Genomic DNA, 26,216 nt, shown 5'->3' with positions numbered 1-26,216 from the left:
GGAATGCAAGGTCGTCACAGGGTTGCCGGAGCACGTCCGTCCGACAAAAGTTCCCATCCCATCATCTCAACGACGGGTGCGTTCTCCACGAACCTAAAAATCACTATGCTGTGAATGTACCAAGCATGCACACGCCTGCTGCCCAGTCATTGTACATTAAACACGCTGCGCGCGCACTCGCTGCACATGCAGCCATCTCAGGCCGTCCGTCTTCTTGGCCAATCGTAGCGCTGACCCCTCGTCGCGAGATCCATGGCGCGTGGCTCGCCCGCGGGAGATTGTCTATTGTATACGGCGATTCAAAAGGTGCCGCCTCTCTTCTCTGCTTTGCTTCCTTGATTTTCGCCAGATGTCCTAATTCCGACGTGCGATTCCCATGCTGTGTTTCGGCAGCATCCTGCGTGATAGTACGCTGCACTCCTTTCCCCAATTCCTAAGCCACCGAGGCAGGCGTGTTCATGATGCCTTCTTCGTTGTTCCAGTCAGATGTCCTTTTTGGACCCCAGCTGCCTGGCCACTTTGACTTCACCGTCCTCTTCGAGCATACCATGCTCGGGCTGGTTCCGGCTAGCCTCCTCGTGTTGGCTACTCCCTTCTACGTGAAAGGCCTTGCATGTGCTGAGCGCCAGGTCAGACCAGGAAATCTCCTGCCGAGCAAAATCATGTGTGGCCTTGCGCTCGTCGGCATGCAGGCTACCACCATTGCGCTTTGGCACAATACAGACTACTTTCGCGCGCCTGTAACCGTTGCTGCCTCGTCCATGTCGCTTGTCGCTTCAATATGTACCATGTTCATCATTGCGACTACGCACATGTACTCGCTACGGCCATCTTCCTTTTTAAGCATATTTTTCTCCATCACCATGTTGTTCGACATCACCATGGCTAGGTCCTATTTTCTTAGAGACAACCTTGACGCTATTGCCGCTCTCCAGGTTTGCGTTGCCGTTCTGAAGCTTATACTCATCAGTCTGGAAGAAGTGCCGAAGCGCAGTCTTTTTGTGTCGCGAGAACACCAGACTAGAGTCTCTGTCGAAAGCACCTCTGGCTTTTGGAACAGGTCTCTTTTTATCTGGTTAAATCCTCTTCTTATTTTTGGTTGGAGTAATACCTTTACGCTCGATAACCTGCCTGATATTGGTGACGAATTTGCATCGGAGAGACTGTTTGATCGATTTTCGCCGCATTGGGGTAAAGGTAAGTACAGTTTTGTCCGCATCTCGTCTTGTGCTTTGCTGACCTTATCAAGCCGAAAAGTCGTCACGGCTCGCTCTACTCGTAGCTTTGCTTCACACTTTGAAGTGGCAATTCTACAAAGTGTTCCTCCCCCGCCTCCTATTCATTGGTTTTGTTATAGCGCAACCTTTTCTTCTGCTTCGAACAGTAGAGGCAGTAGGGCAGAAACACGCGGATCAGAACTCTACTAGCGGTCTTATTGGTGCTGGAGGCCTTATTTATTTCGGTCTTGCTGTAAGTCTGCACCGCAATGTTCAGCCAGACACGCCTCTTCTCACAAAATACCATGTTTGCAGATTACGAGAACCATTTATGAGCACTGGGGCTTTCGTGTTGTTACGTCCGTTCGGGGCATACTCGTAACAGCTATATACGACAAAACCCAGCGACTTAGTGCTGAAGCACTAGAGACTGGAAATGCCGTCACATTAATGAGTACAGACGTTGCGGGCACCGAAGACATCATTTCACTAGCTTACGAGTCTTGCTCGTGTATAATCCAAGTCGCCTTGGGGATTTGGGTGCTGTATACCTTTATTGGGGCCGCTTGTTTTCTCATCATCTTGCCTACCCTATGTATAAATGCCACTCTCATTCGCCTAGTACTTTTAAAGACTGACCTACTCCTTTAGTAACATTCATTGGATCTATCTTGACTGGCAAAAAGATATCTGGCGCCCGAGCCGCTTGGAACGCGGAAACCGAGAAACGTGTCGCCGCAACGTCAAATATGCTTGCTCAACTCAAAAGTGTCAAGTCTATGGGACTGTCGGGCGCCCTTTCGAAATACATTGAGCATAAGCGTGAGGTTGAGATTGCTACCTCTCTACGAGAGCGCTACTCGCTTCTCTGGGTCTTTTCTTTTGGTACGCTATCAATGCCGCATCTCTTCATTCCGCTACTCACTCAAACCAATAGGTGCGGTCAACTTCACAATTACCCCAGCAATTGTCTTCGCGGGTGCGTACTTCTGGACCCGCGCCGATCATCCCATGTCTGTCGCGGAAGTCTTCGCTATCCTAGCTGTGCTAGCAATCTCTTCAAACCCCCTTATCGACTTATTCAGGTCGGTCACGCTATGGTCTGCGGCTTTCGCCTCCATCACAAGGATCCAAAGATTTCTCCTACAACCGGACCGAGCTGATCCCCGTGATGCTCCCTTGCGACAGGACGTGGCTGCTGATGGAGAGAAATCCGCGCCTCCGGCACCTGCAGCTTCTGCTGAGCGAAAGCAGTTTGCTTTTGAGCTGTCCGATGTTTCTGTCACGTCTCCCACCACAGGCCCTGTCCTTCGTGAGGTGACCTTTAGAATTCCATGGTCATCGCACACTATGATGTGGGGTCCTATAAACTGTGGCAAGTCTACGTTGCTTAAACTTTTGCTGGGCGAGGTGGAGCTGAACGGAGGAACTGTATCGGCCGGCTCAGTTGATATTGCCTACTGCGGTCAGGAAACTTGGATAGAGAACACGACTTGTCAGCAAGCTATTCTAGGGGCCCGTCAGTTGATCCCGGCCTTCTACGACGAGGTGGTGCGAGCATGCGCTCTGGATGCGGACTTTGAACAAGTGCCTGATGGCGACCAGACTCGGACAGGAAGCGGAGGCTGCAGCCTCAGTGGAGGTCAGCGTCAACGTCTGGTAAGTCTTTATGTTGTCAAGATGAAGGGCAAAATCACGCTTGAACAGTCTACTGACTCATGGTCGATACAGGGCCTGGCGCGTTCAGCCTATGCGCAGAAAGAAATTATCATTGTAGACGACTTGTTCAGTGCCGTGGACCCAGAGACGGCGGGCGAGATCTATACTCGGCTCTTTGGTCCTCAGGGCATCGTCCGCAGATGGAACTGTACAGTCATTATCACAACAAACCGACGTGAGTATTGTACTGCTCCGGCCACCAAGATGGATTAAATAGTCTCTGACCAATCGTATAGTTGAGCTTCTGGACTACGCAGACAAAATCTTGCAAATTTCCAAGAATGGCCGCGTGCAGGAGCAACACGACACTCAGTCAGACGGGTCGTCGGCTGGTGTTGAGAGCAGCGATGATGAGTCCGCAGTTGGTGGTGCTGCTGATGGCCGGCAGCAGGTTGGAACCGATGCTAATGAGGGCGTAGATACTGAGTTACCCGAGGTACATGTCAAGGAAGACGACAGTGGCCCCCAACCCAAGGATGAGGGTTCAGGCGGTGATCTATCCGTCTATAAATACTTTTTGGGCTCGGCCGGGATATTGGCTGTCGTCTTTTGGATGTTCATTGCTATGATAGCAGCAGTTGGCGAATGGCTGCCCGGTACGTCGTCTTTCTCGTCCAGACTACTAAATGGCTTCTCTTACCGTGGCTCTAGTCATTTATTTGCGAATTTGGTTCGTGAGAGACGCCGAGAGTAGGCTCTCATTTACAGGTTACGGCGTCTTTGCAGTGGCATCCGTCGTTTTCAACGTTTTGAACGGCGCGTTTTACTTTCGCTTCGTCTTCCCGAAAACCGCCAAGGAGATGCATCGAAGGCTTCTGAAAGCGGTATTGGGCGCCACGCCGGAATTCATCAGCGATACGGACTCTGGAAATCTGCTCAACAGGTTCAGCCAAGACATCACTCTGGTCACGTCCAAGTTGGCCCTTCTCGCGAACCAGTTTGTCTTCTTGACCTTTACAACACTCGTCGAGATTGGCATGATTGCCGCCGGCTCCCCGTACGCGGTGCCAATCATGCTGTTCATCCTCACGGTCCTATCCGCCATACAGTTCTTCTACCTGCGGAGCTCGAGACAGTTACGGCAGCTTGAGCTCGAGGCATCTTCGTCGCTATTTACTCGGTTTACAGAAACGAGCGAAGGGATTCACCATGTCCGTAGCTTTGGTTGGCAGGAAAGCTTTCGCCGCAAGCTTTACGCAGAGCTAGACCGGTCCCAAAAGCCGACCTATCTGCTGTATTGCATTCAACGGTGGCTGACACTGACCATGGATCTCACTTCGACCGTCGCTAGCCTTGTCCTCATCAGCCTATCGCTTCGCCTTCCCCGCGCTACATCAGACGCCGCGGTTGGCCTTGCTATGCTCAGCCTGATAGGTTTCAGCAGCACCGCCACGGGATTTATCCAGACCTGGACGGCATTCGAAACAAGTCTGGGCGCCGTTCGCCGTATCAAGCTGTTTGTGGCCGGCACGCCCCAGGAGAAGGATACTCTTTCTGGACCGCCACTGCCCGAAAATTGGCCCGCCAAGGGACAAATTGACTTTAACGCTGTGTCTGCCTCGTACAAGTCAGTCATTTTCACGCCAGCGCCGGGTGCTAAAATGTATGCTAACTGCTTCTTGGCAGGACTACGGATGGCGGATCACATACAGCTCTGCAAAGTACGACTGTTACTATCCCAGCTGGGCAAAAGGTTGGAATAATGGGTCGCACTGGGAGGTCAGTAGTTGCTCGTTGACGAGTGCAAATGTTTACGCGGCGGCTAAGCTTTTGTTTGCAGTGGCAAGTCAACAATGCTGTCCACCATTCTTCGCATGGTAGAGCACACGGGAAGTGTCAGCATTGACGGCCGCAACACGCGCCATGTTCCGCGGGAGCTGCTTCGCTCACGCATCACAACCATTACCCAGGAGGGCCTCCGACTCAGAGCCACATTACGATTCAACGTCTACCCGTTCGAGGGCGCGCAGCCCACCGACGACCAGATGATTGACGTGCTCCAAAGAGTCGAGCTCTGGGACCACGCGAACCTCGGCGGTGGTCTGGACGCTCAGTACGCCGCCATGGCGTTTTCCGCGTCGCAGAAGCAGCTCATGTTCCTCGCTCGCGGCATCCTGCACCAGACCGTGGCGCGTACCCAGATTGTGATTCTTGACGAGGTGACGAGCAGCTTGACGCTGGAGGCGGAGCGGGACATGCGCAGGATCATTGACCAAGCTTTTGCAGGCTGCACCGTCCTGCTTGTTTCCCACCGTCGCGAGTCATTCCTGTCGACCGAATTCGTGCTGCAGTTTCGTTCTGGCCAGTTATTTAGCATGATGCGCCGGCGAAGCACCAATGGAGAATGGGTCGAGGTGAAAGACTTCTAGAGAATAGCGTGCCTGCGGGTCGTCTTGATGATGCAAGACTTTGGATATTTCCGGACCTTTTTTTTTTGGCTAATTTCTGCCATGCGTGCTGTCAGTTGATGTTTCTCGTTTCATGCAATATTGTATCTGGCAGTAGATGAGGATTTGAGACGGAACTTTTACAAGGTTTATGCTCTCTTTAACACTGTAGATTATAAGAAACCGGGGCAGAGGAAAGGTAGCTTGTACAAGCCTTGACAACCAAGGCAGAATAGTTCATCTCCGAGTGCATTTGTCCCGCGTGCAAATGCCCGGTGCCCGATCCGGACATTTCGGCTGTGTATTATTGCAGCTGGCACAGCGAAGATGGCGGGGTGCAGGAAGCTTGGGCAGAACACGCCACGGGACAGTATCCGCTCAATATTGGGAAGAATAGAGAAATGATCCAGATACAAAATCCACGTATAGCACGGTCAAACAATGCGAGCGCCCTGGCTGCATAACAGCCCCATTGGGCTCCGAACGAGACAACAACAACATGGAGCTGGCGTATCACAGCGAAGCGATGGTTGACCATGGGGTGTCATCAATGTCTTACACAGGCATCGAGATTCTACAAACGGAGGAGGTGAAAGGGTTGGTATACGTAACGAAAAGGAGTTGGAAATTGCAAATCCGCAAGTCAATCAGTGCTTGGTCGGAGGATCGGCGGGGGAAAGCAGCTTCTTTTTTGGCATATTTTTGTGCCTGGTAAAGGACAGTTCTCGTTCTTACCCTCCACACTGCTCTGTAATGAGAAACAGAAGTGGGAATACTGCCGTACCGCAAGCAAGCCGCCTCTGTTTTCTCTTCCAACACTCTTCGTAGTTTTAAGCCATGTCCTAGGCCCGTTTCATTATTGAGCAGCCATGGCATGGGCTGTTGCGTTTAGTTTTATTCTTTTCGAGCCGCTTCTCAGTCCTGCCCAACTGTTGGAGCGTTGCTAGAAGGCATCTACCGTCCGAAAGAGGTGCAGAGCGACGCAAATGCAGGGCTGGGGTCGGGCAAGCAAGACAACAGGCGCGCCGGGGCCGGGGGCCAATTGTATCTGGTCTATCACAATGTTGAAGAATGCTCACATCTCACTCTGTTGCCGAGGATGGCGGGGCGGGCGGGATGGCACACACAAGCAGACACAGACACACATACAAACTCATCTACTTACAAAACCAGCTGGCTCTTCCCATCAAGGCCTAATCTCAGTCACGTAACGGTGGCTTGCATCGAGGCGTGAGCCCCCGGGGAAAAGACACGCGTCGTGCGATAAGAGGATGAATTCTGGGTATCGAATGCAAGCATAGGGTGCTATTCCCAAAAAAGAAGGGGAGGATAAAATGAACAAGAAGCTCGTCACCGTGGCGAAGCAGTCCGGCCGGAGTGGGCTGCAGCGGGCCCAATGCTGCCGGCCTGGACATTCTTGGCGGGCTTGTTCCCCGACGACGCTTGGGTGGTGAGTGGTACTAACTAGTTGCAGGTTCGGTTCTGTACGATGGGGATATTGGAGCGGGAAAAGAGGGTGACGCCTTACAAAGTAAAGGTGAGTATCGTGTGCAAAGTTGTCTGGACGGTTCCTGGGGTAACGATGACGACTTGGCTTGTGCAAAGACGCCGCCACCACCACTACATATTTCGACAGAGGGGAGGGGGGTTGATTGAGTGCGGCATACACCATGGATCATAGATGTCATTTCAGAATGGCATCAAGTGATGGGTGAGGGTAGCAGCCGTCGTCAGCAGAGACAACGGACAAGGCGCAGCCCTTTATCTGGCATCTGTGGCTACCGCTGCTGCCATGTTACTCTTGTCGTGGAGACGTGATTTCTCGGCAGAAAGGGGGCCCCGATAAACATCCAGCCAGGACCCATCGTCAGCAGGAACGATTCTCTCGGCAGCTCAAACGTTTTATCTACCAGCTTCTGAATTCTGCGCTGTTTTGTGTGTGTGTGTGTGTGTTGTAGGCCGCTGCGCCACCAAGTAGACTAGACTATCAACTCTTTTTTTTTTTTTTTTCGTCGAGGCCCAAGAGCGAGAGAGAGCGCGTGCCTGGGTTCCCAGCGGTCCATCACGAGACCATGAACTGTGTATGTTGAGGATCGTCATTGCTGTCGCCCTACGGTTGCGCCACCGTCACCAGAGCGGCGCGGGCGAAAGCCGGCCGGGACAAGACTTGCGTGAATTTTACCCGTCTCCAAATATTTCTAGTTTGGTGGACGGGAAGGGAAAAAAAAAAGCAATGCTTTTTTTTTTTTTTGTAAAATGAACACGGCCAGAATTGATAGAAAAAACCTCACTCAAAGGAGAGGGGAGGGAAGATTGAAGCTATAGACAAAATTGGCCTGGCGCGATGACGTCCCGCCCGCCGATGAGCGAACGATGGGACAGACAGAAAATGAAGGGGGGGAGGGGGTGTTTGCGCCGGCGCCGGCGCAGAGCTATCCGAATAGAGGCAAAAAGCAAGGTAAAAAAAAAAGGGTCACGGCGTTCTTTTTCTCCAACGTATAAGAAAGGGTGAAATTTCGCGCATAGCAGAGAGAGAGAGAGAGAGGCCGCCTGTGCGGTGCTGCGGCGACGCTGCGGCGACGGGACCCGTGAAGCCCGGCATACCGTTTCGGCGAAGCAAGGAAAAAGAAAATGGCAACTTTGCTTTTTGTTTCTCGATGCAGCCTAGCGAGGTAGTTAGTGGTGGTGTCTCTCAGCGAGAACTCGTGTAAGTTGTGGCTGATGTTGGGTTGAGGATGTAATGTGTCTGTCTGTCTGCCGGTAGAGTTTCTTTAGTCGGCGGCGCAAAGGCCATGATGAGCTTGAGTGATTGGAGTCGTCAAGAATAGAAAAAGTCTATTCAAGTTGAAGAAAGAAATAAAAAAAGAGAGACGGACAAATGATGGTGCAGCATCACAGCAGATCCCCCGTTCCTATCCATCCCTCCATCCTTTTTCTTTTTGTCCCCCTTCAAGGCCCTTTCATCATGGGGTTGAAGAAATTGGTTAGAAATCACTGGCCAACTAGTGGTTCGTGATCAGGTTTTGGCCCGTGACGTCAAAACTATAAGACAGAGAGGGAGGGGAGGAGGAGGAGGAGATCGCGCCTCGGGTCTGGAGGAGCGCAAGCAGCCGTCCCAATCACATCAATGGCAAGGCGTGTGCGAACAGGGTTTCGTTTTTTTTTAACTTGTTTTAAGAAAGAAAAAAAAAAGAGAAACGGCGGGGATCAAGGAGGGTGGCTGCGCTGGGCTGAGCTGGTGGTTTGATCAATGCTCTTGGGGCTAACTACTGACTAACAGTGAGGCAGTGGCAGGTGAGTGAGTGTGAGGAATTTGAAAATAAAAATAAGTAAATAAAATAAAAGCTCCCCACACACACACTCACACTTACACACCCCTACCTAGGATGAGGCCATGCCAGATTCGTGTGGCAAAAAGGGTTGCGTCGTTTTGCTCCAAACCAAACTAGTGCGATGAGGCGGGGGTGAGGAGACAAGAACCAGAGAGGGCACAGCCATTGTACCGTGTGATTGAGGGTGATGAGGAGGATGGATGGATGAGAGAGGCTAGTGGCGTGTACGTGAATGCAAATGCAAATGGGTGTTTATTAGTGGTGAGGTGAGGTGAGGTGAGGGGGATTCAAGATTTGGTGTGAGTGTGTGAGTGTGTGTATGTAGAGGAGGTCATTCCAATATAAAAAGAGCCCGCCCATCTTGTGGTGGCAATGTCTCTTTCGTCACACCCTGCCTATTTCATCCTTGGCTGGACCATAATTGAAATTCATTTCTTTCCATTTCCATTTCTCTGTCTCTCTCATCTCTCTCTCCATTCCCCTTCTCTCTCTCCATCTCGCTCCATCTCTCTCCACCTCTCTCTCTCTCTCTCTTCATTTCCAATTTGGACCAAAAACTGGCAAAGGCGTGTACATGATCCCACTGTTGCGCGGTCAAGTCGTCGGTTGACTAACACGGGTGAAACTTGGAGGCAGCAGATATCAAAAGTCGTCATTTCGACAGACTGGTAGAGAACTCGATCAAGCCCCAATTTCCAACTTGAAAAGCGAGAGAAAAAAACCACCTTTTTTACCAATACCTCTCCGTATCATCAACAAATCCTCTGCACCAAGAAGGAAAAAGAAAGAATCAGAAAAACACAACCTGCAATCATGGCCAGCGAAGACGCCACCACGACAGCCACCATCACCGACCAAACCACCCCAGTGGTGCTCACAGAGTCTCCGGTTGCCTCTGTTCCCAAGCAAGACCGCCGCATGAGCGACGAATGGGGTGGGTTTTTTTTATCTCCTCTGCATCTCTCAATTTCATTCTGCAAGATTATTTTTTTTTTCCTTTTTTTTTTTCTCCTTTTTTTTCTCCTTTTTTCCCTCCCATCACACAGACACTCCCCCGCCCACCCACGCAACAAGGCCGCCTTGCCGCCCCGCTGAAAGACCGCTGTACCGAAAGTACCGAAAACGCTATATTCCAGCACAGGGTCCCCCGTCCCCGCCCCCGCACCCCCTAGCTTGGCACCTAATTGCAGGCGCTAAAACGAATCATCCTCCCCCATCCCCCTGCTATACGCTATTGGTATATACTGGTCTCGACGGCCATTGAAAAGTTGCCATCAATTTTCCCACATTTCCAACCACAAGACTTTCAACATTTGATTTTTACTTGTTTTCTCGATTTCCTTTACTTGTTTTTTTTTTAATTTCTTCTTCTTTTTTAAAAAGTAAAATCAAAAGCTCACAAACTCTCAATCCAGACGCCGCCAAGGTCCCTCCCAGCCGTTTCCAGAAACGAAAGGGCTCCATCTACGCCACCCCCAGCTCCCGCGACGGCCACGTCGACCGCAACTACCAAGAAAAGTATCACGCCAAGATTGCCGAGATGACCAAGAGCAAGTAGTCGCAAAGGACAAGGAGCAAGACTCTCCAGTGCACAATCTTGTATGGCCAGGACCAAAATTCATAATCGTCCTTGACTGATGATTTGTTGTCCGATGATCTGCAAGGAGAACGATGAGCAAGCGGCCCTCGGAACGCATACCAGTTGAAGAAGAAAAAAAAAAGAAGAAAAAAAAAGGAAAAAGCAAAACAAGTTCACAAGGCTGCTGCTGCTTTAGTGCTGCGCTCGCACTATTCTCAACAGCCCAATTTACTTGACTACCATCTTTCATCTATTGTACTCTTTACACATCACATTACTTGATTCTGCAATTTAGCCAATTTCATGTCATAGTATACACGGCACGAAACAAAAACCGGGTGTTATTTTATTTTATTTTTTTCATATATTTATTCTCCCTCGGTGATGATGCTCTAGTTTATATGTTCCCAGCTCCAGATCGCCTCTTCCCTTTGCACCTCCTAACTGAATAACCATTGAAAAAAACCCAAGTGCATCAAATGCTCCCACGATACAACGAGGTAAAAAAGAAGAAAGAAAGAAAGAAAGAAGAAAAAAAGTTCAACGAGACAACACAATCGAGCAGTATAAAAAGACAGGCAAGAAGAAAAAAAAAGAAAACTGTGGGCAAGTTGGTCGCCCTCAAAGAATGTCCATGGAATAACCAAGGAAAAACTAAAAACAAATCTTTGGTAGCACCAAATAACAAAGGAAAACGGAATAAAACTTGCAGAGATTCAAGGTGCTAGTCAGTCTCCTGACTCAAGCATCAAAATGTCTCCCTTGTCAAAACAAAAATGCGCCACGTTACTCATCATCGCCGCTGTCAATGTCAATCGCATCTGGATTAGCAGCTGCGACGGCCGGCTTGTCATCTTGCACACCACCCCCCACAGGTCCCGTGCTCGCGGCCACAAACCCTTGCGGCGCCCGAGCCTGTCGCTCCAGCGCCGCCATGGCGTCTTGCGTCTCGCCGTCCACCTCGCGGCCTGCTGCTGCTGCTGCCGCCGCCGCCGCCTGGCTCTTGGCCAGCGCCTGTGACGCAATAAAGTTGACATCGGTGTTGTACTGCGCCTGCACACTGCGCTTGATCCGCAGCATCTCTTTGAACGTGTCTTCGTTGCCGTGCTGCACCTCAAACGACTCCCACTTGCTCCAAAAGTCCGCGTTGGTGCGAGGATCGCAAAACTGCGACGCGTGGCCAAAGATGGCCCGCGCGCGGTCGATTTCGCCCAGGCGCTTCTCCATGTCGGCAAACTTGAGGCACATGTCCTTGGCCTCCTCGTCTGGCAGTGCCGTGATGGCACGCTCGTAAATAGGCCGCGTCGACGGAAGGCCAAAGTTGGAGGCCGACTTGGTAATGTAAAAGTTAAACATGTCAGCCCGGTCTTCGTCCGAGACGGCTCTGGTCGCACGCTCATAGATGCGCATCGCGTGCCGTGCCAGTCCTCGCTCCTCCTCCAGGTTGCCGTACATCAGGTAGATCGTCTTGGCAAACTTGGGCGGACAATCCTCCACCGCTTGCTCGAACAAGTCACGCAGTCGCTCAATCCCAATCTTGCGGTCCACGGCCTTTGTCAAGTACATGTTCCACAGCTCAAACGCCACGGGGTAGCTGAACAGGTCCAGCCCTCTCTCGTAAATCTTGAACGACTCCTCGAAATACTCATTCTCCTCCAGTAGATTAGCATAGTTGACCACTGTCTGCGGCGTGGCGATGCGCAGTTCAAAAATGCGCTCGTAAACCTTCTTCACATCTTCCAGTGTCGACACACTCTCGACAAGGTCCACGTAGAAGCTCCACAACTTCCAACTCTTGTGAACACGCTGCTGCGGTGAGAGCGTCTCGTCAAAGTAATCCACGTTGGATCGCTTCGGTGCCTGGACAGCCTTGGCCATGATCCTAACAGCCTCATCAAAGTCTTCGTTTCGTAGCTCCATCTCTGCCCATTCGATCCACATATCTGCAAGCTCGGCAACCGACTTGAACGGCACCTTGACAGCCTTGTCCATGATGACTCGGGCAGTGCGGATATCGCCTCCTGCCTCGTAGAACTTTGCATAATTAGTCCAAAGTTGATGAAACGGGCCGATGGCATGCTTGGGTTGAATTTTCGCGATGGCGTCTGTGTAAGTCTGCACGACCTCGGCTTTGTTGTCGCCCCACAGTGCCACTCGCTTCTCCCATTCCAGCACTTGGTTAGGATTCTGTCGGAGTAGCACGTCGTTGAGGAGAAACGGGCGTCGGTCCATCAGGTGCTCGAACCGCATCATGCGAATGTCCAGCTCAAAGTCTGCTTCCTCGTCGTCGACGCCTTTCTGGGTGCGGGCAGTCGCCATCTCCATCAAAGCACCAATCACAGACTCTTCAAACTCCACATACGAGTCAAAGATGAGCGTAAAGTCGCGGACCGTCATGACACTGGTGATTCCCTCTTCAAAGGTGTCGCGTGCACGCTCAAAACTACCACATCGGATCCAGTAGGTTGCCAGGCCGGCCCAGAGCTTGCCTCGCTGATCCGAAAATCGGGCGATTCCGCTGCGGATGATGGCTTCCACATCGATGCCAGTTTCGTGGCCGGTTCGGACATCACGAGCATGGCTTACGAGCAACTCCACCAGCTCGTTCCACAGTTCAAAGTGTCCCTTGCCGGTTTTGCTCACGAACCGCGTGTTGTTGAGAATCTTGATGTACGTCGTCGCAGCCTCGGTGTACAGTCGGTTCTTGACAAGAAGCTCAATAAAGTCCTCGGCATGCTCCGGGTGCACCTGCATGTAGCGACGCCAGATCTTGACGGCGGTCTCGCCCGACGCCGCGTTCGCAAAGGGAATGTACAGTGCCCAGATGCGGTTGTGCTGTGTAATCGGAAGCGCGCGCAGGGCCCGGTCAAAAACTCGACGGGCAATTGTCACGATTGGCTGCTTCATTAGAAAAGAGAGGTACATTTCCCAAATTCGCGGCATCTTGTTGAGCAGAATGAGAGCCTGTTCGAAAAGTGCATTGACCTTGTTGTATTCGTTGTTGAACATGGCAGAGTTCAGTTTCGAAACATGTTTAACACGGAACTCTAGGTACTGCGATTTGTCAGTCATGAGCAGGATTTTCTAGCTTTGACAATGGCGACGCCATCAAACTCACCATTTTCCACAGCTTGTACGATCGCGGCAGTTGGGCGCAGGCGCGCGCCATGACAAAGGCCTTTTCGTGTGCGTTTCCATAGCGAGACTTGAATTCGATATACACAAGCCATGGCTTGACTGTCGACGGGTCGCGAATGATGTCCTGTTCGTAGACAGAGTCCTCGTTTGTCTGCAGAGCTGTAAGTCTCAGGTCACATGCCCACTAAACGTGAAAAGACTTACCACAAGGTGAAGGCTTTGGCGCTGATGCGCCTGTCCATTTGCTACCATAGCTGTCATGCTGAAAATAATGCGTTCGGTGCCACAGGAAAGCACAGAGGGCGAATATTGTCACAGCTGGTGCAGGGAACTTTGCAGGAGTTTATGCGGCGTTGCAGTGCATGTTGGTGCCGCACGGTCAGGAATCGAGTTTGATCGTGCGCTCTCGATTCTCAGAGCGGTGACGCACGACACGGCTATGGCATTGGCCTCCGGGATTGTCGACAAGGGGAAGCTTTTGCTGAGCACGATTCGCGTCGTGTGAAAAAGAGGCTGGCGCTGGCTGCAAACATGGGACGCTTGCTGGCGCCTAGCAAAATCGCTGGCATTGTTAGTTGCATTTAATGCGGGGCCTCATGTTGGAGTGTGGGCGTACGGAGTACTCAGTATTGCAATAGTGAAGCACCCTACTGATACGCTGGCTGGCTGGCCGGACCTGGCAAGCTGTGACGTTGGCAGCAGTGGGGCGGGTCCGACAGCCTCCCAAGACCATTCGCTTCGCTTGCTATCAGGTCCATTGTGAACGTTGTCACTTGCTTCTCGTCAATCTATCCCTAGGCGCCCCGTCATTCATTCTCCAACATGTCTGGCGCATCTGTGAGTGGTTTGGAGTGCCGCGACGAGTATGAGCAGATACTAAGAACTGGTGCAGGATCGCGAGCCAGTCTTCCCGACTCGGCAGTCGCTGGGTATCATGAAGGCGAAGCTCAAGGGAGCTGAGACTGGCCACAGTCTGCTGAAGAGAAAGAGTGAAGCCCTGACAAAGTGAGTGTCCGCGACAAGTCATTGATACGGTGGTTGATTCGGACCTTGACTGACTGGTCCACTTTAGACGTTTCCGAGGTTCGTCTTGACCGAAGCCAGCTACGATCCAATCCCGTTACTAATGATGCGATGCACGACAGAGATCACGAGAAGAATAGACGAAGCCAAGCGCAAGATGGGACGGGTCATGCAGATTGCCGCCTTCTCCCTAGCCGAGGTCACATACGCCGTCGGAGGCGATATTGGGTACCAGGTGCAGGAGTCGGCCAAGTCTGCCCGTTTCCGCCTGCGAACTCGCCAAGACAACGTATCCGGTGTCTTGCTACCCGCGTTCGAGAGCTATCTGACTGAAGGAAATAACGATTTCGGTCTTACAGGTCTTGGCAAGGGAGGTCAACAAGTGCAGCGCTGCCGCGAAACATATGCCCGCGCAGTGGAAGCTCTGGTCGAACTTGCGAGCTTGCAGACGGCCTTTGTCATCCTTGACGAGGTCATCAAGGTCGTCAACAGACGAGGTGAGATGGAAAACGGCACCCGCTTCGCAATCGCGCCCTGCTGACAGTCGACAAAGTCAATGCTATTGAGCATGTCATCATACCCCGCACCGAGAACACCATTAAATACATCAACTCCGAGCTGGATGAGGTTGACCGTGAGGAGTTTTACAGACTGAAGAAGGTACAGTGATCTCAAACATGCCGGCGGGCTTCCACTGCAGGGTCTAACCAAATACAGGTCGCCAACAAGAAACAACGAGACAACGCTGCTGCCGATGCAGAGATGAAGGCAAAGCGCCTGGCGCAAGCCAAGGCCGAAGGGGGCGACGCCGTGGACGAGGCTACCAAAGATGAGCCTGCAGATATTCTGGCAGCCGAGGAGGACGATGATGTCATCTTTTAAAGTACAGAGCATTGTCCACGGTGAGCAAATCGCCTTGTACCTGAGACACCAAGCCCGGGTTGTTGCGACCAGTTGTTATAGTAGATTCTTGATAATAGTTGAATTAGCATCATCTTTATTGGACACAACGTCCATCTTTCTTACTTCATTGTGCTTTGTCCGGCTTTGAGGAGCTCTCAAGGTTAAAATGGGTATAGATTACCACCGAAAATTTGAAAACGCATACAATTAGTGCACTGGCAATGGAAGAACAAATTGCTGCATTATTTGCGTCTTGTACGTAACAAATGTTGCCCTGTCTCTACAGTACATATTGGCCACACAGCCAGCTCTGCACCTCTTTCTTTATATTGAACCACGCTAAAATTACAGATTCCGCGCACCCCCGGCCGTTTTCTATTGCCGCTGGTACGTGACCTTGATGTTCCTGTCGCCCAGCGCCATGCCCGCCGTGTTCTCCTTGGCCGCGACGGCGCCCTGCTCGGCGTCGTACTCGACAAAGGCGATGCCGCGGCGGCCGGGCACGAGGCGCACCTCGCGGAAGCCGTCGAAGCGGCCAAAAATGCCCGTGAGGGCCTCGACGTCGTACTCTTCGGGGACGTTCTGCAGGAACAGGATCTTGTTGGGCGGCAGGTACTCGTCGGGGATGACGGCCGCCTGCGCGACCGACGTCGACTTGAGCCCCGAGGGCTTGGCAATCTTGGACGGCCGCCCGTCGGCGCCGGTGCCCGCGCCGCGCTTCCCTTGCCTGGGGCCCTCGGCGGCCTCGGCAGCCTTTTTCTTCTCTGCGTTGTTTGAAAGAAGAATGGTTAGCATGATTTCTCTAGTTCCTTTTTCGCGGAGACCATTGTCCGAGACCATTGTTCCTCGCAAATCAACACAAGATCCCTCCCCCTCTTCCGGTGACAGTCTCGGGGGGCAGCGCAAACACGTTACCTTTTTCGGCCAGCCTATGCTGCTTGTGCGCTTCGAGCTCGGCGGGCGAGCCGCTCATCTCGACCGTCTTGTCGCTGCGCGAGCGGGCCATGGCCAGCCGCATGGGCTTGTCGAAGAGCGGGAAGCCGTTGATCTCGTCGACGGCCTCGCGCGCGCCGGCCGGCGTGTCGAGGACGACAAACGCCTGGCCCTTGGCCTTGAGGTTCGTCTTGGCGACAACGTCGACGACCTGGCCAAACTCGGAAAACACGGTGCGCAGCGCGCTGGCCAGGGGCTCGGGCTTGACGCGCTCCTCGAGGTTCTGGACGTAGACACTGCTCTCCGGGGAAGGGGGGGGTTTCGCCCGGTGGTGGTTAGCCTTGCTCTGTCCGGGACAACAATCGTCCCTTCACTTGCGCCGCGTGTCGGGGGTGCAATGACACGCACGTGGAGATGGGCGCTTGTTCCGCCATGGCTGCGGTTTTGTGGTTCTCGGGGGTGCTGGGAAAAAGAGTCTGGCCGTTTGTTGCTTTCGTCTCCTTTTTCGCTTGTATATCCCCTGCGCCGGTTGTGAGGGTACAAAAGAGTTGTGTCGCTGGATTGAATGTTTGTCGCAGGCAGCTTTTCGCAACGCTAGCCGTTTGCGCTGCGGTTGAGGACTTGCACTTAACGGGGTCATGTGGCTGCCTGGTTGCAGGCGTGAACTACCCTATCCCAAGTACTGTTTGAGGAAATGAATGTTTGCATGCTTGTTTCGGTAATATTTTTATTTATTTATTTTTCTGGAAGCATACCCACCTATTGGCAAATTCTACGAAAGTCATGTGTAAGAGGAAGATTTGGTATCTGGGTTGATACTTGATAGTCTTAAGGACGGATGCCTTCATAGACGATTGTGGAAGTTCTCATTGTCAAGGTCGAAATCCATGCAGCACTCATTATGACCAAGGCTCAATTGACCACGACATGATATGATTTATCATGCTCTCAACACATATGGATGCAATTCGACGTGAATCAAAAAGTATATTATATTATAACGCATATTTTCGTCTCCCAGTATAGATTACTATGCTTCCAATTCTTCTATGAAACAAAGATTGGGCCAAATGTCAAAACTCCGTGGCTCATGAATTCAAAAAAGACTGACAAAATGCTCCGAGTCCGAGGGTATATAATGCACACACGATGGAATAATCTTCAAGCCTCAAAACAGAATGGCCCCTGAACAGATACGTCCCTGCGACCAAAATTGTACAATGAAACGCACAACTGAAGAATCATGCTTCCTCGGTGGTAGTTGTAGTGGTGTCGCTTCTCTGCGCCTTATCTGGCGGCGGCGTTGTGGAGGGTGACGTGTGTGGCATCGGGGTGCTGGCACCGTCGACCTTGCCGGCCTGCCACTCAAGACGCTCGCGAACCATGTCGGCCTTGCACCAGAAGACGGAGATGATGCCCCAGATGACCATCCAGAGAAAGGGAACGGCCCAGCAGATGCCATACGCCGCCGTGGCGGGGACGGGGTGAATGACGGCAATGACGGTGAGGGGGATGGCAATGATGATGGCCGGGATGCTCCAGAAAATGGACTGGATGTAGAGCATGCGACGGAAGCGAGGACTGGCTTTATAGCGAGCGGCAAGGGCCTCGCGAAAGGGACGACCGGCACCAGCATTGACGGCAACGACGTCTTCGATGAAGTAATACACGGGTGGCAGCACCTGGGCAAACAAGAGTCAGCACTAGCTATAGAGGCACAACTTTGAGCTGTCGACCATGACACATACCTTTCCGCCTTTGGGTGTAGAGCTGAGTCGGAAGGGGGCCACCCAGCCCATCTGATGGTAGAGCAGGATCAAGATCATGACACCGCCGATGGAGTAGAGGATTGCGGGTGCAGGCATGGAGAGCACGCGAAGCCAGACAATGTGCGGTACACTACCGACGACAAAGAGGGCGGTGACGGCGGTGATGGTGATGACGGACGTGTAGGTGACGACGTCAAAGCACCACCTGCTGTTCGTTCCTAGAGGGCGATAGAAGCGCTCCTTTTTGATCAGGCGCAGGGTACGGATCGCAAACTCGAGATAGGTCGGGCCGCCCCAAATGGTGGTGACGACGGCAAAGATGATGTAGCCCTCGACGTTGCCGGCGTACCACATGCCGTAGTAGAGGGCGATGGGGATGGCGCAGGCGTCGACGAAGACGAGGAAGGCGAAGAGGAAGAGCCGCCAGCGGCGCCAGCCGTGGTGCCAGGTGAAGGGAAGCTGGGGCAGCAGGCTGGGATTGTCGTCGTAATACTCCTCGAGCGTCTTGGCGCGACGCTGCCACTCGGCGCGGGTGGCGGCGCGGGAGTCGTAGTAGGCGCTGGCGGACTCTCGGCGCGCGTACGAGAGGCTGCGGCGCGGGGGCGGATCATTGACGGCGGTGCCGCCGGCAGCAGCAGCGGGCGGCGACGTCGTCTTGGTGACGGTGTGACGGTTGGCGTCGGTCGAGTGACGCTTCGGCCGCACGACGGCGGAGAGGGTGATGGAACGACGCGGCGGCCGGTCGTCTGCGGCGCCGCCTGGGTGGTCAATGGAGGCTGATCGCAGTATAGCATTGGAAATGGGCGGCGCCTCTCGCGTCGTCGTCGTCGTCGTCGTCTCGTCGTTGCTCGGAAGCTGGGCGATCGGGACGCGCGGAACAGGCGGCAGCTGGGAAGATGTCGAGGCGGCAGCGGGAGACGTCGGGGTCGAGCCCCCGTGGACGGAGCTGCCGCGACGAATCTCTGGCATGGCAGCGGTCGATTAGGAAGGGACCGAAACGATGAGATTGCCTTTTTTGATGCTGAGAGGATTTGGAAGCTCGAGGGAGGAAAGGAAGGAGGAAAGGAAAAGGAGACGTGGGGGGCGGATAACCTGGCCAAACGGAGTTTTCGAACCGGAACAGTTTGGCCGGCACCAAGCAAAAGGACGGAACGGGATTTTTCTATAATGGAAAGAAGAAAATAGAATGAAAAAAAAGTGACAATGACGGGTGGGGTGAAATAAAAAGAAGCGCAAAAATATGCTTGCACCTCTAGAATGATGGCATGTCTTGTCCTTGTTTGGATTGCTCTACCCATCCATCTACGGTGCCATCCATGTAGGTACGGCGCTGGTCGGGTTTAATTTTTGCCTCCCACCAACAACAAGTCTCGGCGTCAGCGATGGGTGAAAATAAAGAAAATACTAGGAAACTCGCCTCCCCCCTGCTAGCGGCTCAGCACCCACAACAGAGTTGCGACTTGATGATGCAACGAGTTGTCGCTGATAGGCTGCCTTGCCTTCTGCCACCCCTTAAATAGCCTCTTGCAGGCGCCACAGTTGCGCCAATGCGCTCAATGTTTGCGCCCAACCAAGGCTTTCGATTTCTCCTGGCACCACCGCCCCCGGTTTTGTTCCCGCCCGGGCAAGATCTACTGATACTTACTGGCTTCAATGATGGCCAAGACGTCGCTAAATGGTAGTGCCTAGAGGTGCAGTGGATGATGAAATCCCCACCACACCAGACGGCAACCGACACTGTAAGTGTCGTAGCCTCGTCTGAGGATCCTGGGCAAGTATTTTCTTGCGCAAGACGTATAATATTTCAGAGTTGGGCAAGCTTTAGCATGTGAATTGATTGAAAGTACGCAGTGCTTTGGTAGTCTGTATTAATAAGGGACTTGTGCGCCAAAAGGCGAGCTTAAAGACAGATCTGGGGATAAGGTATAGAGTCAAACTAGCTTGCAGTTTATATAAATGGTGATGAAAAGACAAAGTTGCAATCAGATTTCGTTATTTTCGTCGTATATAGGTCAGAACGTACCAGACGCTGCCAGTCATTCAGTACTGGGCTGTCCATCTGTCGCTGCAGGTGGGCGACTACCTTTGAACCGTTTGTGAACTTTATCAGGTGCATGCAGGGAGCCTTGGTCCACTTACACCATTGACACGGCCGCTGCTTCCGTGGTTCAGGCGTACTTATCTGAAGCCCGAGGAGACCCAGGATGGGCCCATTTTCGTGCCCTCGCTCACGGTCTCGCAGCACAAGGTCCTGGATGAATCCGGGAAAGCTGCCTGCTCCTGGTCCGAGGTGCGGGAGATTTCTTACTTTCGCGAAATCATTGAAGAGTTTCGGCGAACATGGACGACAAGCCGCTACCAGGAGGCACTGCATTTGCTCATTTTGATGCCTTCTCTACGCGGACCATGTCGATGGGGGAACAGGGTTTCAACAGAACGGCCGTACCGAGAGATCTAACATGCGCCTCGGAAGGTGACTACAAGCGATGTAATAAAGGACTTGTTAGACTTCGCGAGTACAATACTGCGGCACTTGCAGCTATTTGATGCCACCCTACGGTAGTTAGGCTGTTGCGGCGGAGCTTGTGGCGCTCTCAAAATACGTTACAGTGTCCCATCATGTCAAATCGAAGCCTATCGACTACAAAATAGTGGGGGATAATAGGATCCGCTCATTACAGGTAGGCTGCTGTACTCCGTACTGGTCCCGATGCTTATACCACTCGTAGCGAAATTCATGCCGACTGTTATACGAATATAACTGCTTCGGATGAGGCGGGGCTTTGACCAACTACCTTGCTTTTCTAGGTAGACCCTGGTAGACATCCGGACTATTCATCTCAGACAACTCGTTATACTATCGGGAAATGAATGACAACTATATGACGGATGCATCGGAGCTCAGCCCTGCTCTGAGAGACCCTCCGCGGGCATCTGTCCACCGGCAGTGGCTTGCATCAAAATTGTGAGTGAGATGGTTTTGCGAAATTGCAAAAATAAATACATCAAAAGAGCCAGAATAATCCAGTTTATGAACCGCTCGTTGATTTTGCGGTACGTGATGCATGGGCCATGTCTTGTATGTCCTCTTATGTCCCGTACACACACGACACCTTATGGTCGCACGCTGCTAGACGAGCTGATCCAGCTACAGCACAATCATGACAAGCTAAATGTTGAAATGCACATTAAAGACGCGAGACTAACGTAGATTGAGATTGAAATGAAGACATGATGGGCACTTGTACAGAGAGAAAATGGGTCACCGCATGCTTCACTTGGGTCATACACAAGGTCTCCCTTTGTCGCGGCTTCTCGCCCTCGTCGCTAAAACAGCTCGTTGAGCAGTTCCGTCAGTGCCTCCACCCCCCGGCTCCATGGCCCTGAGCCGCGCGCGCTCTCGAACCGCGCCATCTTGACGTAGTGTTCCAGCACGGAACATATTCCAAATCTCACACCGCATCTGACATGCCAATGTGTCTGGGGACCATACCTGCTTGGCCAGTCAGGCCCTGTACAAGACTGCCTGCTCGCCCGCGAGCCGATCGATACTTGGACGTACTCTTATCCTAACCGAATAAGGAAACAAGCTACTACTTCATGAAAGCAATCACCAACAGTGGGTTAAACGGGGTTTGAAAGGGTTAATACTAAATATCATGGGGTATCGTCACTCCGTGTTCCCGAGTCGTGCCCAATAGCAAAAATATGAAGCACGCTCGGCAAGGCAAGAGGTGGGCGCGCACAAGCGATGGAAAGATTACAGGTAAAAGACAGCATTTACGCGCGCCTGACAAAAGGAACAGCACCAATTCGCCGCATCCATATTTCATATGCGTGGCGCCAGCCCACAAAAGAAAGCCCTCCTATTACGTCCTCATGAGAGCCCAACACGTTGTTTATGAGCTCTGTGACTGAGGGCTGGTGATAGATTGCAACAGCCTAGCTATCTGTTAGCATATAGAACTCTTCTTTTTTCTTCTTGGAAAGGGTCTTGTATGCCTACTGGAGGTTGCGATCCCTCATTTCACGGTCAAGAGAATCGATTTGCTTGGCCGTCACGCGGGCCCTAGAGAGCTGCACGCCTCAGAATTAGTAACCATCGTCAACTGTAGGCGCACCTCGGGAGAGCGCTGGATCAAGCAGGGAACTTCGTACCGATGCCAGTGCTAGCGAGGAGTGATCGTTGTCGGCCTCACCTTGAGAGGAAGCGTCTTCCGTCGCCAGGTTTTCCTTCTCTTCATCGCCAGCGCCGGCAAATTTGCTGGCGGCCAGGCCCTTCGGTTTGCTAGGTGTTGCCTTTGCCTATTTCCTCTTGTCAGCACTGCACATTCAATATTTGCTTCTCAACATATCACTTTACCTTTGCCTCTGCCAACTCTGCGTCCTTGACATTGACTAGAGCATTCAGTTCTTCAAGTTTCTTCTCCGACGACTCAAGCTTGGCAATGGTCTCCTCTAGCTCTGACTCGAGCTGTTTGGTCTTCTTCGATGCCTCTTCAACCAGAGCGGTCATGCTATCGTTCAGATCGCGGTAGTCAGACTTGGCCGTGTGCTCCTTGGTCGCGGCCTCTTCTCGAGCAGCTTCGAGATCTCGTCGAACCTGCTGGCTCGTCTCGTCAGACTTTTTGAGTTTCTCGAGGGCTTCTTGCAGCTGAGTTTGCTTGTCCGTGATTTCACTGGCGGCAGAAGCGAGTTTTGCCTCAAATTCCTGCTCCGAGCTTTCCATCTGCTTCTTCAATGAGTCCGCGACAGAAGTATCTGGCTTGGCGCTCTTGACAGCGTCCAATTCAGCAAGAGCAGTCATAAGCTCCACTTTTCCATGGGCAAGCTGTTGGCTAATGTCCTCGATTTCATCTTGGGCCTTGCTCAGTGCTTCCTTGGCTGATTCCAAGCCCTGCTGCAGCTCAGTGTTGGATGCAGTGAGAGCGGCAGCCTTGTCTTCGAGGCTGGCAGTAGTCTGGCGGTGCTCAGCCATGACATCCTCTATCGTCTTTGAGTGCAAGGCCGACAGTTCATCAAGATCTTTGCGCGCATTGATGCCGTGCGTTTTCATGGCATCCAAGGCATCCTGATGCATGTTCATAAGCTTCTCAACCTCGTTGGTGTGTGCCTCTTCGAGTTCTAGGCGCGCGGATTCAATTGCGTTTGAAGCACCGGCCTCGGCGTCATCGAGGGCAGATTGAGCAGCCTCGAGCTCGGCCTTGAGTGAGGCTAGCTCCTCGGCGTGCTTCTTACCGGCCTGATCCTTCAAAGTGGCAGCGTCAGATTCAAAAGCCAAGAGTCTCTCGCTGAGCTCAGCCTTCTCCTTCGTGAGGTTATCCAAATCCTGTGCATGGGCTGCTCTGAGCTGCTCCATGTTTGTAGTGTGTACAGCGTCAGTGTCACTCTTGGCGAGATCCAGTTGTTCCAGGTGCTGTGCCCGGAGTTTCTCGAGCTGTTGCTCATGCTCTGCAGACGTCTGATCAAATTTACCCTGATGCTCAGCTCTGACAGTCTCTAGAAGAGTCTGCAGCTTTGCATCAGCCTCATTAAGCGCCTTGGTGTGTGCAGACTCGACTGCAAGGAGCTCTTCAGCATGATCAGCCTTCAATTTCTCGAGGCTCTGGAGGTGGGTATCGCTGATGGAGGAGGCGTCAGCTTTGGCGGCACCAAGCTCCTGGGCATGGCTGTCACGCAGCTCGCTCAGTGTCTTTTCATGCTGGAGCTTGAGCTCCTCGAGATCGCGGTGAGATTCAGTCGCAGAGGAGAGTTCAGCCCTGACAGCGTCGAGCTCCGTAGCATGAGCTGCACGCAACTCATTGACCTTCTGCTCGTGCTCGGTGTTGATGTCCCGAACATTGTCCACGTGGTTTGCACGAGCAGCTTCCTCTGCATCTTGTTTGGCTGTAGACAACTCACTTGCATGAGCCTGACGAAGATTGTCGATGAATTTTTGATGCTCAGTCTTTAGCGCGTCTAGGCTGTCCTTATGGGCTTCACTGGCGGTGGTAGCATCGGCCTCGACGACACCGAGTTTCTGAGCATGGGATTCGGAAAGCTCATCAATGGCTTGTTGGTGCGCAGACTTGAGAGCTTCGATAACTTCCAGATGCGATCCGCTGGCAGAGGCAGCTTCGGTCCTGGCGGCCTCGAGCTCAATAGCATGGCTACTACGCAATTCCGTCAGAATGTTTTCGTGCTCAGCCTTCAGAGCATCGAGACTTTTAGTGTGCGATTCGCCGGCAGACGTAGCCTCAGTCTTGGCGGCTTCGAGCTCACTGGCATGGCTATGACGCAATTCCATCAAAGCATTTTCATGCTCAGCTTTCAAGGTGTCAAGGCTTTTAGAGTGGGATTCGCTAGCGGAAAAGGCATCAGCTTTGGCGGCCTCAAGCTCCTTGGCGTGACTATCGCGCAACTCGGCAAGTGTAGCTTGGTGTGCAGTCTTGAGAGACTCTAGACTCTCAAGGTGGGATTCGCTGGCAGTGGAGACATCGGCCTTGGCACCGGCGAGCTCCTTGGCGTGGCTCTCGTAAAGATCATCGAGCGCCTTTTGGTGTTCGGCGCTCTTGGTTTCAAAAGAAGCGATAGCATCAGCGTGTAGAGCCTTTGCATCGGCAAGCTCCTTGGCGTGCGTCTCAACAACTTCGACCGATGATGCTTTGAGGGCGGCATGCTGCTCTTCGAGTTCTGCGGAAGAGGCTTTAAGGGTCTCATGCTGTCCCTCAAGTTCCTCGTACTTGCGTTTGAAGAAAGCATCGCCGCGCAGGCTTTCAATTTCGTTCTCATAGTCCTGAGAAATCTGCTTCATGCGCACATCATGCATAGTCTTGAGTTTTGCAATGTCGCCATCCTTGTCAGCGAGCGATGTTTGGATATCGCTATTTTTTTGCTGCAGCTGCTCCAGGGCGTCATTTGCGGAGGCGAGTTCCGCAGTCTTGGCGTCAAGCTCCCTTTGCAGCTCAGTGGTTACGCTGTCGGATGCTCGCTCGGCGCTATACCTAACGTCGCTCAACTCTTTTTTGGTGCTGTCAAGCTCGGCTTGAAGGGCAGCCAGCTGCTCATCGGACTTGGTCTTATCGCCGTTGGCAGCGGTCAGCTCCTCGATCTTCTTTTCCAGCTCGGCAATGGCGGCCCCATGGCCCGACTTGAGCTCCGCCAGCGCGCTATCGCGGTCTGAAGAGGCAGACTGATTTTGCGCGAGAGTAGTCGTGGCCTCGTCAAGGGCCTTGGTCTTCTCCTCCAAGCTCACTTCGAGAGCTTGGCGGGCGTCAAGGGCCTCGGTAAGCTGAGCCTTGAGGGCTGAAACAGTGGTGTCGTGCTCCGACTTGAGCGTAGAGATAGCATCATCATCTTGCGTAGGTATCGGGGTCTCGACGGGTTCGGCTGGCCTGTCGGTCTGATCGCGGAGCTCGGCAATGGTTAGTTCAGAAGTCTTGATCTGGTCGTTGAGCGAAGCAATCTCGGCTTCCTTGGAAGCAAGCTCAGTCTTGAGCTGTTCGAGCTCTCGAGATGTATCGCTGGGGGTGCCGGCCCGCGAAGCGGGACGGGCAGCCAGACGCGGTCCTGCAGCAGAGGATACGCCTCCGGCGGTGGAAAGTCTCGGCTTCACGGTGGACGTTGCGGCCGTGGGAGTAGACCGAGAAGCAGTGGTGCGGGCCAGCGTTCCGGAGAGAGAAGATCGGCTGGCAGTGGAAGCTGCAGTAGCAACAGGTTTCCTAGCGGTGCCCGAAGTAGGGACAGCTGGCTTCCTCTCAGTGGCGGACTTGCCCGGGCTGTTGGCGAGAGTGCTGGCTCGCCTCGAAGTAGGGGTGGAGGTGGCAGGCTTCCTCTCATCCTCGCTGGCACTGACGCTGGCGCGGCTGCGGTGGGTAGCGGTGGTCGACGAGGATGTTGGGCGGCGAGCAGCCCCGGTAGTGGCCGTGGTCGACGAGGGTGGGCGAGTAGGGGGCTTTCCGAGACCGGCGGCGGCGGTGGTCTTTGCGGAGGCAGCCGTCGAGGTGGCCGTGACTGGACGGCGAGAAGCAGAAGTGGCCGTAGCCGCCGTTGCTCTCGAGGAGGTTGCGGTGCCAGGAGCGCGCGGCGACGCGGTCTTGGGAGCGGCGGCACTACTCGACATGGTGAGTGTGTGGCTAGGATGCTACAGAACTGCACTTTTTTTTTTCTCTTTTCCAAAGCAATGCAGCAGTGCAGGGTATCAAAGAAACGAAAATACAATAAAAAAGATGCTCAAT

General features: G+C 52.9%; 7 protein-coding genes across 7 annotated transcripts; 3 read left to right on the top strand and 4 right to left on the bottom strand.

Moving 5' to 3' along the window:
• Positions 1-461: 461 nt before the first annotated feature.
• On the top strand, positions 462-5,305 carry V2A60_003646 (uncharacterized protein; the record flags this gene model as incomplete). The annotated part of the gene is made up of 8 exons (XM_083254973.1): positions 462-1,197; positions 1,869-2,102; positions 2,155-2,876; positions 2,949-3,111; positions 3,173-3,532; positions 3,588-4,503; positions 4,563-4,655; positions 4,717-5,305. 8 exons carry the CDS (start codon positions 462-464, stop codon positions 5,303-5,305), a joined length of 3,813 nt encoding a protein of 1,270 aa, XP_083111099.1.
• Positions 5,306-9,468: 4,163 nt separating this feature from the next.
• V2A60_003645 (uncharacterized protein) lies at positions 9,469-10,213 on the top strand (the record flags this gene model as incomplete). The annotated part of the gene is made up of 2 exons (XM_083254972.1): positions 9,469-9,589; positions 10,071-10,213. The coding sequence occupies 2 exons, from the start codon at positions 9,469-9,471 to the stop codon at positions 10,211-10,213; spliced, it is 264 nt and encodes an 87-aa protein (XP_083111098.1).
• An 807-nt stretch (positions 10,214-11,020) lies between these two features.
• Positions 11,021-13,633, bottom strand: V2A60_003644 (mRNA splicing protein SYF1; the record flags this gene model as incomplete). Its single annotated transcript, XM_083254971.1, has 3 exons — positions 11,021-13,288; positions 13,353-13,523; positions 13,577-13,633. 3 exons carry the CDS (start codon positions 13,631-13,633, stop codon positions 11,021-11,023), a joined length of 2,496 nt encoding a protein of 831 aa, XP_083111097.1.
• Positions 13,634-14,194: 561 nt separating this feature from the next.
• On the top strand, positions 14,195-15,277 carry V2A60_003643 (H(+)-transporting V1 sector ATPase subunit D; the record flags this gene model as incomplete). Its single annotated transcript, XM_083254970.1, has 6 exons — positions 14,195-14,209; positions 14,265-14,377; positions 14,445-14,455; positions 14,518-14,892; positions 14,949-15,055; positions 15,113-15,277. 6 exons carry the CDS (start codon positions 14,195-14,197, stop codon positions 15,275-15,277), a joined length of 786 nt encoding a protein of 261 aa, XP_083111096.1.
• Positions 15,278-15,673: 396 nt separating this feature from the next.
• Positions 15,674-16,665, bottom strand: V2A60_003642 (U1A/U2B'/SNF family RNA-binding protein; the record flags this gene model as incomplete). Its single annotated transcript, XM_083254969.1, has 3 exons — positions 15,674-16,062; positions 16,214-16,527; positions 16,640-16,665. 3 exons carry the CDS (start codon positions 16,663-16,665, stop codon positions 15,674-15,676), a joined length of 729 nt encoding a protein of 242 aa, XP_083111095.1.
• Positions 16,666-17,472: 807 nt separating this feature from the next.
• On the bottom strand, positions 17,473-18,969 carry V2A60_003641 (uncharacterized protein; the record flags this gene model as incomplete). The annotated part of the gene is made up of 2 exons (XM_083254968.1): positions 17,473-17,913; positions 17,980-18,969. The coding sequence occupies 2 exons, from the start codon at positions 18,967-18,969 to the stop codon at positions 17,473-17,475; spliced, it is 1,431 nt and encodes a 476-aa protein (XP_083111094.1).
• Positions 18,970-22,002: 3,033 nt separating this feature from the next.
• V2A60_003640 (uncharacterized protein) lies at positions 22,003-26,101 on the bottom strand (the record flags this gene model as incomplete). Its single annotated transcript, XM_083254967.1, has 3 exons — positions 22,003-22,077; positions 22,159-22,305; positions 22,364-26,101. 3 exons carry the CDS (start codon positions 26,099-26,101, stop codon positions 22,003-22,005), a joined length of 3,960 nt encoding a protein of 1,319 aa, XP_083111093.1.
• Positions 26,102-26,216: the final 115 nt, after the last annotated feature.

This window comes from Cordyceps javanica, chromosome 2 (assembly GCF_051103115.1).
Source record: "Cordyceps javanica chromosome 2, complete sequence".
In the NCBI taxonomy this organism is placed as follows: domain Eukaryota; kingdom Fungi; phylum Ascomycota; class Sordariomycetes; order Hypocreales; family Cordycipitaceae; genus Cordyceps; species Cordyceps javanica.
This window is presented reverse-complemented; position numbering and strand designations above follow the sequence as displayed.